The sequence below is a fragment of the Schistocerca serialis genome, chromosome 5 (genome assembly GCF_023864345.2).
Source record: "Schistocerca serialis cubense isolate TAMUIC-IGC-003099 chromosome 5, iqSchSeri2.2, whole genome shotgun sequence".
NCBI lineage: Eukaryota > Metazoa > Arthropoda > Insecta > Orthoptera > Acrididae > Schistocerca > Schistocerca serialis.
Genome location: NC_064642.1, coordinates 629,852,019 through 629,866,135, shown reverse-complemented (window position 1 = coordinate 629,866,135; position 14,117 = coordinate 629,852,019). Strand labels below are relative to the sequence as shown.

The following is a 14,117-nucleotide window of genomic DNA, read 5'->3' as shown; positions in this document are numbered from 1 at the left end:
CCTGAGAACGCAAAAAGGGGAATGTGGTCGAGCGGTATAGTGTGTGGCTGGAAACCGAAAGATGGTGGGGTCTACCCCGGCTGATTTTTTTTTTTTTTTTGTTTTTCACTTTGCCTTCTATTCACCTCTCAGTTATGTGGAGGTACACACTGAACGCCAAAGAGACTGGTATAGGCATGCGTATTCAAATACAGAGATTTGTAAACGGCACTGCGGTCAGCAACGGCTACATTAGACAACAAGTGTATGGCGCTGTTGTTGCATTGTTTGCTGCTGCTACAATGGCAGGTTATCAAGATTTAAGTTTGAACGTGGTGTTATAGTCGGCGCACGAGCGATGGGACACATCATCTCCGACGTAGCGATGAAGTGGGGATTTTCCCGTACGACCATTTCACGAGTGTACTGTGAATATCAGGACTCCTCTAAAACATCAAATCTCCGACATCGCTGCGGCAGGAAAATGATCGTGCAAGAATGGGACCAACGACGACTGAAGAGAATCGTTCAACGTGACAGAAGTGCAACCCTTCCGTAAATTGCCGTAGGTTTCAATGCTGGGCCATCAACAAGTGACAGCGTGCAAACCATTCAACGAAACATCATCGATATGGGCTTTTGGAGTAGAAGGCTCACTCGTGTACCCTTGATGACTGCACGACACAATGCTTTACGCCGCGCCTGGGCCCGTCAGCACCGACATTGGATTGTTGATGACTGGAAACATGTTGACTGGTTTCGTTTCAAATTGTATCGAGCGTATGAACGTGTACGGGTATGGAGACAACCTCATGAGTCCATGAACCCTGCATGTCAGCAGGGGACTGTTCAAGCTGGTGCAGGCTCTGTAATAGTATGGAGCGTGTGTAGTTGGGGTGATAAGGACCCCTGATACGTCTATATACGACTCTGGCAGGTGACACGTACGTAAGCATCCTGTCTGATCACTTGTATCCATTCATGTCCACTGTGCATTCCGACGGAGTTGGGTAATTCCACCAGGACAACGCGACACCCCATGCGTCCAGAATTGTTACAGAGCGGCTCCAGGAACACTCTTCTGAATTTAAACACTTCCGCTGGCCCCCAGACACGAGCATTATTGAGCATATCTGGGGTGCCTTGCATGGTGCTGTTAAGAAGACATCTCCACCCCTTCGTACTCTAACGGATTTATAGACAACCCTGCAGGATTCGTGGTATCAGTTCTCTCCGGCACTACTTCAGACATTAGTCGAGTCCATGTCACGTCGTGTTGCCGCACTTCCGCGTGGCGAGCTCGCAGGGGCCCCACACGATATTAGGCAGGTGTACCAGTTTCCTTGGCTCTTCAGTGTTTATTTCGAAATATGATGTCAATTTCAGTCTGCCGATTTCTGCTTGTCTCAGATAAGCAATCTTAATTCGCACTCTTAATCCTCTGCAGATTCTTTGAACAACAGGCAGGGAGTTACCCAGTTTTGAAGTGTCGTAATAAATACGACCAATAACGAAAACATAACGCCTCATCATCAGGCAGACATGGGAATCTTACAATTTGAATTAATAAAATATTTTAACCAATAGTTTCCCTGCAACTGATTGAGAAAAACTGCGTATTGAGAAATAGGCGAATCCAAAACTTATGGTGTTTTCTTTTTTATGCTGAAAGTAAAACCTATTTCGAGAAACTACTTCAGAAACTTTGTTTCGTATATCGGTAGTACGTTCTATCATCAGTGCAGCAGATGTGGAAACGCTTCTTTGCATGGCACGGCGAGAAAGTCCACGACAAAGAATTGCTCCAGCGAGTGTCAACAGTGCATACTCAGCTTCACAAGAGGACTGCTGTAACACGAGCTAAACATGCACATCACGTGTGTTTCTTATTTTTTATTTTATTTGTGTCGTATCAGCCAGCCTATGATACATATTGAATCACTCACACACATACGCCCATGATTCACGTACAATATTTATGCTGGTTGTAAACATATACTACTTACGTCATTGTGTGCTCCCATCATTGCCATCGGGTGTCACTCCAAACGGCGGTTCCATATGGAACATATTACATTCAAGTCTTCAGACAGATTTCCTGCTCTGTGCTGCTTATATCCTGTAAGTTACATGAAAGCGATGATATTCAGCTGCTTAACGTGAAATTTATTCATAACGCTACGCCTAATAAGTCTTCTAGCTGTAGACACTTAACTCTACCCTCGCTTAGCCGGGCCGGGTCGCTATTTATACGACAAAAAGGCTTTCTAAATTGTCTTATTGTTTGAGTTCATTGCCCCTAATAACCAACGTGATTAGTGGGCTTTTGTTTCGTGAAATAACAATACGCACACTTGTTAACACTGATTTATTTGCTTAAATTATTTTCTACCATTAGCTCGAAGTTGACATCTCGGTTCTCTCATGTCAGAGATTCGTACCTCTTCTTGGACGTCGTGCAAAAACCAAAGCAGGAGATCGATAACTCAATTACTTACTAAGTCGTAAGTTTCATAAGCTTCCTCTGATGATTATATTTCGATTTTCTCGTTAATACTTACGATATGCATGAAAGAACTACTTCAGTACAATAAATAGTCCATTGTGTCCTCTCATTCATATGTTTGCTTTTTCATATTCTCGGTGAAAAAGCGTCTCTAGTCTGAACTATTTGATACTACCTTATTTCCATGAAAAACTGCGTCATTCAACAATAATCGCTAAATTCATCCTGTTTTTGTTAACATAAAAGGATTTATTACAATTTGTATACTGAGTTTTTTGTTATTTGTGTTTCAGAGATCTTCAAGGAAACAACTTGACGGTCATCTTCGAGACGGACTTCGAGGACATGGGGAAGCTTCGGATCTTGTAAGTAAAACTCGAATTATTTTCGAGACTATCTTATAATAAACTGTACAGCTGTTAAGAATATTTACTAGATATTCTTAATAAGAAAGCACTAAGAAATTTTGTCGATACAGAGAAGATGCCTTTCAGTAGTACTGCACATCGCTCTTAAGATGAATATGGGGAACTTACAAATACGTTTATATTTGTGACAGCTATCCGACGAGCTTATAATCATGTTTCCTCATCTCTCTACATCGTTATGATGAACATATGCGTTCACCAAGAAAGAAAGAAGAGCTGCTAACTAGCAGGGCTTACAAATTAATTTTGAAAGACAGATAATCAGAAATAACAGACTTTCTTTCAGTGATCTGCACTAAATTGCATAGTGATATGTGTGCATTTTCGGTGTAGAAGTATACGGCTAAGCGACTGCAGTGACGTGACAAGTCATAAATATTTTTGGTATTCAGCTTCAGTAATTTCACTATCCTTTCAGAGAGAACCGTTTCCCTGTCATTAAGTTATATCGCTACACTGTATAACAATCTCAATACAACATTTATCGATGAACTGAGAAAATTACTGAAAGAAGATACACCAGGGGCTTGCAGTCACTCCCATTTCTTTTCCAGGAAGTACAGTTATGAGATTACACTTTTCTTGAATATTTGGTCATTATTTTGATTTTATTATCCCATTGAGAAACAGCCCAATGTATTTTGTTGCTCATTAGGTCTTCTGCGATACTTTCGTTGATGGATTGTTCTTATCACCATAAGTGGTAATTTTTCTTTATATCCTCAGAACATTTTACTGAGTATTACTAATGTTCATTAATTTTCTTTGCAAGTTTATTTCATTTTTACCAAGTTTTTGTTCCAAATATTTTGATTTGAAGATTATGATGATATCTCCATGTTCAATATTCTCGAATCTTTGGCCAGGACAAATTACAAATAAAAGTCAAGCTTTTGGTGAATACCTCCAACTTTTTCTGCAGTTCCTCTTGAATATAATGGAGGTAATCGTAGAAAGCTCGAGTTGCCGTGGCCAGTTGCCTGAGAATATATTACATGAATACGAGGGCTTCTTCGCTACATCGGAGATGCTGTGTCCCACCGCTCGGGTGTCGACTATAACACCACGTTCAAACTCACTTAAAACTTGACAACCTGACGTTGTAGCAGCAGTAGCCGATCTACGAGGGATATTCGGGAAGTTAGTTCCGATCAGTCAAGAAATGGAAACCACTGTAAAAATCTAATAAAGCTTTGTACATATTGTGGTGTCACCGCCAGACACCACACTTGCTAGGTGGTAGCTTTAAATCGGCCGCGGTCCATTAGTACATGTCGGACCCGCGTGTCGCCACTGTCAGTGATCGCAGACCGAGCGCCACCACACGGCAGGTCTCGAGAGACTTACTAGCACTCGCCCCAGTTGTACGGACGACTTAGCTAGCGATGCAACACTGACGAAGCCTCGTTTATTTGCATAGAAGATAGTTGGAATAGCCTTCAGCTAAGTCAATGGCTACGACCTAGCAAGGCGCCATAGCAATTGATAGTTATCGTATGAAGCATGTCTCATCAAGAACGATGTATACAAATGATGGATTAAAGTTAAGTACTCCAGAAGCTACGTACTTTTCTTTATAGCATTCATTACGTATCCTGTTTCAGACCTCACGCCAGCCTGCGTGGGTTTTAAGCGCGTGCCTTTCGGTTACCCGTCACTGTGGACTGGCTGTCTTGTCAGTCCACAACACATATGTGTTCGACAGTGTCTCTAGTATGCCTGTCGGTTGCATCACTTCGCTCTTTTCAGTTCTGAGTGCATGGTGCGCACATAAAGATGCGTAGAAAATAGTGTCTCCCGCCAAGAATGAGGTCCAGTCGAGAGATTTCGCCTGATGAAGACAACATTTTCGCACGGAAAACGAGCTATAGATGAGCGTAGAGAATTGGCGGGAAGAACAGGCGGCTGCCTTCTATGACTAGGGTTTTGGAAGTTGGTACAACACTATGACAAATGTTTAAGTCTGAGTGGTGACACCGTAGAGCAGTGGCTGGAAGCTGTAGCTAACTGTTGCAGATAAAATATTTCGGATTTTCAAAGTGGCTTCCATTACGCGATCAATCGGAACTTACTTTCCGAATAGCCCTAGTAACAACTGCGCCAGACGCTTGTTGTCTTCTATAGGCGTTGCCGACCGCAGCGCCGTATTTTGCCCGTTTACGTATCTCTGTATTTAAATACGCATGTCTATACCAGTTTCTTTGGCGCTTCTGCCTATATGAAAGGATAAAAGCAAACAGAAAATAAATATGTAAGGAGGGCGTACCATCTTCAGTACAATAATGATACAATATTACTTCTATATCTATAAAATAATAATATTATTTACGAAGGTCTTACTTCTGGTATGAAAGTGCTGATTCCGAACACGTTTTCCAAGGGAAACTCAAGTTTGGAAATAGAATTTCGTTATTGGGTCTACGTTTGAGAGCAGTTCATAGGGTTGAAGACTTTTAATGGATGCGTCATGAATAAGTTTCGACGACGTTTTTATCCACAATGCAAATAAAATGCCCTCAGCTCTAGTATTGTACTCCATCTACTTTTACTACAGACTGTTATAAGGTTTTGGGTGGTATGCTTTCGCGATGAGTTAAATAAGGCAGGAAATATTTTTACAAGGAAGAGGAATGGACTGAGCGGAGGCTGAAAACGCAAAGAATAAAAAATGTAATGTGAAAAATCTGGTATTTTGGGTTCAAATTGTTCAAATGGCTCTGAGCACTATGGGACTTAATATCTGAGGTCATCAGTCAGAGAACTTAGAACTAGTTAAACCTAACTAACCTAAGGACATCACACACATCCATACCCGAGGCAGGATTCGAACCTGCGAGCGTAGCGAACGCGCGGTTCCAGACTGAAGCGCGTAGAACCGCTCGGCCACTCCGGTAGGCTGGTATTTTGGGAAAATACTCTATTGCCGCCACTTGGCACAAAGTGGTAGCGCCTTCCAGCAGCAAAGATAAAAGAAGAAGCATTCGTGGGTTGGGTTGTTTGGGGGAAGGGGACCAAACAGCGAGTTCATTGGTCTCGTCGGATCAAGGAAGGAAGCCGGCCGTGCCCTTTCAAAGGAACCATCCCGGCATTTGCCTGCAGCGATTTAGGGAAATCACGGAAAACCTAAATCAGGATTGCCGGACGGTGGTTGAACCGTCGTCCTCCCGAACGCGAGTCCAGTGTGCTAACCACTCCTCCACCTCGCTCGATATTCGTGCTGCTATAGCTTTAGGACAATGAACATTTCGAAGCACGTTGGACATTAAACACAAATGAGAATTTGGATATATTTCAAGAAGACGACAGAAAACTTCCTCGAAAGAAAACGAGCTACCAGTACCAAAAATAAAGCGATGTTGAGTGTCAGGGTTGAAGAAAATCAGCAGGATATGGGGTGCCATCATTCTCTGAAGATACAAGTGATGGGCTCCCTGGACTACTTCCCCAGGGTTGTATTGCCCTATCAGATAAACATGGCTAAAGATCCAATAAAGACATTTTTGCTATTAAAAGACGATATTATATAAAGGTACCGAATTAATCTTGCATTATGATTTGAGACAAAAAAGTCACACAGTGTTCTGGGAATGTTCATTTAAATTAAACGACACGAAGCAGATACTATGATAATACTGTATGATAACCTAATAAAAGTCCGCCCCCGGTAGCTGAGTGGTGCCGGCACGGTAGCTCAGCGTGTTCGGTCAGAGGGTTAGCTGCCCTCTGCAATAAAAAAAACTGAGTTAATCGACCAATAACGAACTTAAACGGATATCTTACGACGTCCGCCCCGAGCAGATGCAACGAACAAAAGCGAACAAAATGAGATTTGGAAAAAAAAAGTGGTCAGCGTGACAGAACGTCAATCCTAAGGGCTCGGGTTCGATTCCCGGCTGAGTCGGAGATTTTCTCCGCTCAGGGACTGGGTGGTGTGTTGTCCTAATCATCATCATTTCATCCCCATCGACGCGCAAGTCGCCGAAGTGGCGTCAAATCGGCTAACGGTCTACCCGACAGGAGACCCTAGTCAGACGACATTTATTTTTTTTACCTAATAAAAAGATTTTTTAATTGTAGTTGATGTATCTTGAAACTTATCAGAAATATAAAGAAACGAAGTTGCCATAACTCAGAAACTATCTTTGATAGGAAAAAAATTACCCAGATTTCAATTCAGTACTGAAAGTTCAACCTGGACCACCAAGTATTTCACAAGCCTTTTTATAATTTACGATACCCCTCAACCACTGTGTTCCCTCTATTGCTCTTCACTCCATCGTATGATCACTGGAGTCTCAGTAGCGTCGCCAACACGAAATAATGGAGTCAAAAAAGCATTTCCGTATCGCGTACATACGTCCTGGGCTGATACATAAAGCAGAAAAAGAAAAATTCTCTAGCAGCCAGATTTAATCTCCGCATATATCGCGAAACTTCCCTGACTCGCAGAGAGCCGAGCCATAGTTAGCGAAATTGTTCTGCAAAAACCGTTGGGGCCGAAACTTCTGGCCGTGCGGTGCTCGCCAGAGTTGGCTTTCTGACAGCGCCGTGGACGCGGCGCAATTTCTCCTCCGCTAATTAAGTGGGCCATATTTACGAACCTGAACCGCCAGTTCCTCCACTTTTTGAAACAAAAACAATGTTTCGTCCGTTAATTACCAAAATTAAGTGCGAGTCATAATTTTCATTCTGAAATTACTCTTTCACGTTCATATTAATTAATGTGCGAGGATAAATACCGCCTGATTTTTGTTCTCCATGAGCGCCGGAAACCGCAACACAAAGTAGTCGTATGTGCATATGTAGAAGCTTGCTGTAGCAAGGTGGTAAAAGATTGCCCGGTTTAAAAATAACAATGAAGGTTACCTTTCAGAATATTTCCATGCTCTGTATCTTCATAGCATGATACACCACATTATATGTAACGTCTCCAGAGTAATGAGAAATTAAAATCAACATACTGTCATCGATTTCAAAATGCAGTTTTATTGTACGGAATCTAATAATTAAACGTAGTCAAATTGAATACAGTTTCAACAACACAGTGAACATTTTACTGTATCCCTCTGCAGAAAATGATTACCGTGAAATTTTTGAGTATTAATTGTCCGAGAGGTGGGACACATCGCATTGACAACAGCAGTACTATGGTAAGAATAACATGAAACTGTAGACTTTTTAGGTTAATTATTTTTGAAAACTTTGCTGGAGAAAGTCAGCAATCAAAACAGAATATTTGAAATTAATTACAAAACAATCTAGATCGCAAAGGCACCTTTACTACAGGGTGACCGGTTTCGAGCATCAGACGATTATCTCCAAAAAAAACCTGTAATATGATACAAGATATGAATTAGAGAGATACACAGAAAGAACTTAAAATTAGCTATAAAATTACAATACATGGATATACAATGTTGAGAATGGCTGTACACGGAGAAGGAACCGCTAAATGACGACAGTCAGCTGCTGGACAGAGCAGCGCAGCTATTTCTTAAATACTGAAGGCTCCGCCTGCAGCTAACACCATGATGTCAGTTAGCCAGTCAGATATAAGTCGAGATTATTGTGTAGTAAAAGCCGTACTCTTTGGTAAATTGAATATCAGAGTTGAGTATAATAATTTTACAATAAAGCAGAAACAGCTTGTTAATGCAGCTGTTGTCAAATAAATATACAGAGAACTTTAGAAAAGGAAATAAATGATTTTATATCCTTCTTCACACTTCTTTTTATTGTGACCCTTATTATTATTGTGCTTCACGATATTTTATTCACATTAAGTGGGTAGTGACATTTTAATGTTTCATATTATCTTCTTACATTTGTACTGTGTATTTACAGTGTATAAATAATTGGCACGTTAGGTCACAGCACGGTATTTTTAATTTATACTTGTTCGTCATGAAGTTATCTTAATTTTTGACGTTACTTATTTTTTCACTAGTTACAACTTAATATATTTTAGTAATATGGGCACATATTTTTCTTTACTACTGCTACCCTCGCATAACGCTGTTGTTGTTATTTGCTAGCAAATTACGATCAAGAACTATTTACAACATATCGAGGCATACATTAAGGGCTACATTTATGTTCTGGGACTGCATCTACGAGGCGTTCTCTACTGAGGTTCATTTATCGATGTTTGTGGCCGCTTCAATTGAAAACGCCTGAGATCAGCGTCTACCATCTCTATAGTAATCACACCTCAAAAGAAGTTTTGCATCGCCTCGGTTCCGAGAGTTCCGGAACCTATACAGCAAATTGGAATAGAAATCGACATAAACATCATTTCCGCCCTTTGTATTGATCATGAAAACCACACATTGCATGTTGTACCATCATACAGCGAGACCTTCAGAGGTGGTGGTCCAGATTGCTGTACACACCGGTACCTCTAATGCCCAGTAGCACGTCCTCTTGCACTGATGCATGCCTGTATTCATCGTGGCATACTATCCATAAGTTCATCAAGTTGATCCAGATTGTCCCACTCCTCAACGGCGATTCGGCGTAGATCCCTCAGAGTGGTTAGTGGGTCACGTCGTCCATAAACAGCCCTTTTCAATCTATCCCAGGCATGAAACTTCCTGGCAGATTAAAACTGTGTGCCGGACCGAGACTCGAACTCGGGACCTTTGCCTTTCGCGGGCAAGTGCTCTACCAACTGAGCTACCCAAGCACGACTCACGCCCCGTCCTCACAACTTTACTTCTGCCAGTACCTCGTCTCCTACCTTCCAACCTTTACAGAAGCTCTCCTGCGAACCTTGCAGAACTAGCACTCCTGAAAGAAAGGATATTGCGGAGACATGGCTTAGCCACAGCCTAGGGGATGTTTCCAGGATGAGATTTTCACTCTGCAGCGGAGTGTGCGCTGATATGAAACTTCCTGGCAGAGCACTTGCCCGCGAAAGGCAAAGGTCCCGAGTTCGAGTCTCGGTCCGGCACACAGTTTTAATCTGCCAGGAAGTTTCATATCAGCGCACACTCCGCTGCAGAGTGAAAATCTCATTCTGGAAATATCCCAGGCATGTCGATACGGTTAATGTCTGGAGAATATGCTGGCAACTCTAGTCGAGCGATGTCGTTGTCCTAAAGGAAGTCATTCACATGTGCACGGTGGGGCTACGAATTGTCGTCCATGAAGAAGAAAGCCTCGCCAATATGCTGCCGATATGTTTGCACTATCGGTCGGAGGATGGCATTCACATATCGTACAGCCGTTACGACGCCTTCGATGACCAGCGGCGGCGTACGTAGACCTCACAGAATGCCACCCCAAAACAGCCCGGAACCTCCACCTTGCTGTACTCGTTGGACAGTGTGCCTAAGGCGTTCACCCGACTCGGTTACCTCCAAACACGTCTCCGACGATTGGTTGAAGGCATATGCGACACTCATCGGTGAAGAAAACTCAATGCCAATCCTGAGCTGTCCATTCGGCATGTTGTTGGGACCATTTGTACCGCGCTGCATGGTGTCGTGGTTGCAAAGATGGACCTCGCCATGGACGTCGTGAGTGAAGTTGCGCATCACGCAGCCTATTTCGCACAGTTTGAGTAGTAACACGACGTCCTGTGTCTGCACGAAAAGCATTATTCAACATGGTGGCGTTGCTGTCAGGGTTCCTTCGAGCCATAATCCGTAGGTAGCGATCATCCACTGCAGTAGTAGCCCTTGGACGGCCTGAGCGAGGCATGCCATTGACAGTTCCTGAATCTCTCTATCTTCTCCATGTCTGAACAACATCGCTTTGGTTCACTCCAAGATGTCTCAACACTTCCTTGATTGAGAGCTCTTCCTGGCACAAAGTAAAAATGCGGACGCGATCGAACCGCGGTATTGACCATCTAGGCATGGTTGAACTATAGACAACACGAGCCGTGTACCTCCTTCCTGGTGGAATGACTGGAAGTGATCGGCTGTCGGACCACCTCCGTCTAATAGGCGCTGCTCATGCATGGTTGTTAACATCTTTGGGCGGGTTTAGTGACATCTCTGAACAGTCAAAGGGACTGTGTCTTTGATACAGTATCCACAGTCAAAGTCCATCTTCAGGAGTTCTGGGAACAGGGGTGATGGAAAACTTTCTTTGATGTGTGTATTTTGTGTAGCATGCTCTCTTACGCGTTCCGATAACTGAGGATGTTGAGTGTAAGTGCTAATCTAACATAGAGGGCATTTTTTTCAAGTTATCAGTCTTCTGACTGGTTTGATGCAGCCCGCCACGAATTCCTCTCGTGTACCAACCTGTTCACCTCAGAGTAGCATTTACAACCGACGCCCTGAATTACTTGCGGGATGTATTCCATTCCCTGTGTTCCTCTACTGTTTCCTCTAGTACCATGGAAGTTATTCGGTGATGTCTTGACAGATGTCCTACCATCCCTTCCTTTCTTCTTGTCAGTGTTTTCCATCTATTCATTACCCCGACGATTTTGCGGAGAACCTCCTCATTCCTTACGTTATCAGTCCACCTAATTTTCAACATTCTTTTGTAGCACCGCCTCTCAGAGGCTTCGATTATCTTCTTTCCGCGTTTTCTCACAGTCCATGTTTTACAGTCATACATTGCTGTGCTCCAAAACGTATATTCTCAGGAAGTTCTTTCTCGAATTAGGGCCTATATTTGATACCAGTAAACTTCTCTTGGCCAGGAATGCCCTTTCTGCCAAAGCTAGTCTGCTTTTTCTTTCCTTCTTGCTCCATCCATCATGGGTTATTTTGCTCGCTATGTAGCAGAATTCCTTAAGTTCAATCCTGATGTTAAGTTTCTCGCTGTTATTTCTGCTAATTCTCATTACTTACGTCTTTCTTTGATTTACTCTCAATACATATTCTGTGATCATTAACGAATTCATTCCACTCAACAGACCCTGTACTCTTCCTCACTTTCACCGAGTGTAGCAATGTCATCAGCGAATCTTATCATGATATCCTTTTACCTTGAATTTTAATCCCACTGTGGAATATTTATTTCCGTCGTGCTTCTTCGACGTATACATGTTGTTCGTAAATTCCCATTACAGACTTCTAGGATGTGTAGAGGGGAGTAATTATGGAATACTTTGTGTAGGCCGGCCGTTGTGGCCGAGTGGTTCTAGGCGCTTCAGTCCGGAACCGCGCTGCTGCTACGGTCGCAGTTTCGAATCCTGCCTCGGGCATGGATGTGTGTGATGTCCTTAGGTTAGTTAGGTTTAAGTAGTTCTAGGGGACTGATGACCTCAGATGTTAAGACCCTTAGTGCTTAGAGCCATTTGAACCAATTTTGAGCCGCGCGGGATTAGCCGAGCGGTCTAAGAGGCTGCAGTCATGGAGTGTGCGGGTGGTCCCGGCGGAGGTTCGAGTCCTCGCTCGGGCATGGGTGTGTGTGTTTGTCCTTAGGATAATTTAGGTTAAGTAGTGTGTAAACTTAGGGACTGATGACCTTAGCACTTAAGTCCCATAAGATTTCACACACATTTCAACATTTTGAACCAATTTTGAACTTTGTGTAGGAACCAACGTCTGGAAACGTACCGCTTCCGTTCTACGACGGTTTCAATTCAAATGTTTAGCTCATCCATTTCAGATTGAGAAATTGTATTAGGCGTGACGCAGTATCGTTATAATATAATAATTCTAAAAGAAACATAATGAAATATTCTTTTATCACTTAAATACATTTGTTTGTATTAACACTTAAACATTATGTTTTCATATTATTCCGAAACAGAAAAGAACACAGACTACGTACAGAACAGTACTGATGCATTACAAAAGTGGCTGGATTGGCGACCACCGACGTTGTTACAGACATTGTACCTACGAAGCATGTTCTTGTACACACTCTCCATCCTGCCTGGTATCTCTTCAGTTTCTAGTGCAGCGGCCAGAACTCATGCCAGTACATCTATTCTGTCTCTACAGGAACGTTGTAAATTAAACTTTGCATACGACCCCACAGGAAATAGTTCACGTTATCCTGTCTACCATATTGTATACCATGTCAAGCAGCTCTGAGACTTTTTTCTTTCCCTGAGAAGACGTGGACGCGTTGTAACTAACCTGTTTCTACGGGTTATTACGTTCAGAGTGGGAATGGAAATGCTTATTGATTGTGAAATTAACGTGAGAAGATCAGGGTCCCACCGACTCTAACCATACAACTAATCAAAGGTTTGGCCGAGTCGGAAAATAAATTAATTTGATCACAGACCAAAAACCATAAAAATACGTACGTCGTGATATCGCTCATAGGGGATGCGATGTAATTAATAGTATTTCCTCTGCACTGTCCACGAGAATCGACCATTTAAAATAAAATAGCACATGCATGAACACTGTGCAGAAGATCAGCTCCCAGCAACAAACCGGAAAATAATACTTAATCTAAAGCATTTTCTTTAAAATAAAAGGGGAAACTAATCACTGGACCTGTGCGAAAGGAAACGCTTTGGATGTTCTAACAGGAAAGCTACGAGACGAGTGGCTTAGGTGCGAAAACATAACTTCGGAATGCAAGAGAAAATTGTGTATAAAATCATTTATTCCTAAGATGTGTATGTGAGAGACGTACACAATTCCTGATAACATTAATTGCTAAAACATTAAAGAAAAGCATCGATACATACACCGTTATAATCTTCACTTAAAATCATAGTTTTGAATCATTCATACAACTGCTGTTGCCTGATCGCAATAACTCGTGAAACGGTACACGTTTCGCAGTACACCCGCGTGCCGACGTGGTTTGTGGAGACGCATTTTCTAGTTTTCGTGCCCAAGTGGCAACAATATCACATCACACAATCATGAACAGTTAAGATTCTTTAAAACAAACATGAGACCGGGTAGTTAGTGATGACGGCAGCCCAACAAACTTTAATGTTCAATCACGTGGTCTGCTACCCAAGGACGAAAGATACATAAAGCAAGGAAAATTTACGAGAAGACAAAGCTATTAATATTTAGAAAAATGAAAGCTTATACATGCACAGCTGAAGGCAAACAGACGTTCATACAGAAGCGAGTGCTCACTTCTTATCGACACCTTTGTGTGGCGTTCTTCCGGTGGATCCCAGTCTGCTATAGAAATTCACTAAAAGAAAAATCTGCCAAAGTTTTGCATCCCTTGCTGCGACAAGGCAAGCAATCTTTCAGAGTTGAAAAGCGAGACCGAAAGCTAACAACTCTCCCCTCGCCAAGTAACAACGCGCC

At 42.5% G+C, this 14,117-nt stretch overlaps 1 protein-coding gene across 6 annotated transcripts in view; it reads left to right on the top strand.

Moving 5' to 3' along the window:
* Nucleotides 1-2,784: 2,784 nt before the first annotated feature.
* Nucleotides 2,785-14,117, top strand: part of LOC126480767 (protein slit) — an 834,741-nt gene continuing 823,408 nt past the window's right edge. For all 6 annotated transcript variants that reach the window (XM_050104062.1, XM_050104063.1, XM_050104058.1 and 3 more), the window contains exon 1: nt 2,785-2,850. In XM_050104062.1, the coding sequence (XP_049960019.1) occupies nt 2,831-2,850 (20 nt within the window). In that variant the 5' untranslated portion in view covers nt 2,785-2,830. The remainder of the gene's footprint in view (nt 2,851-14,117) is intronic.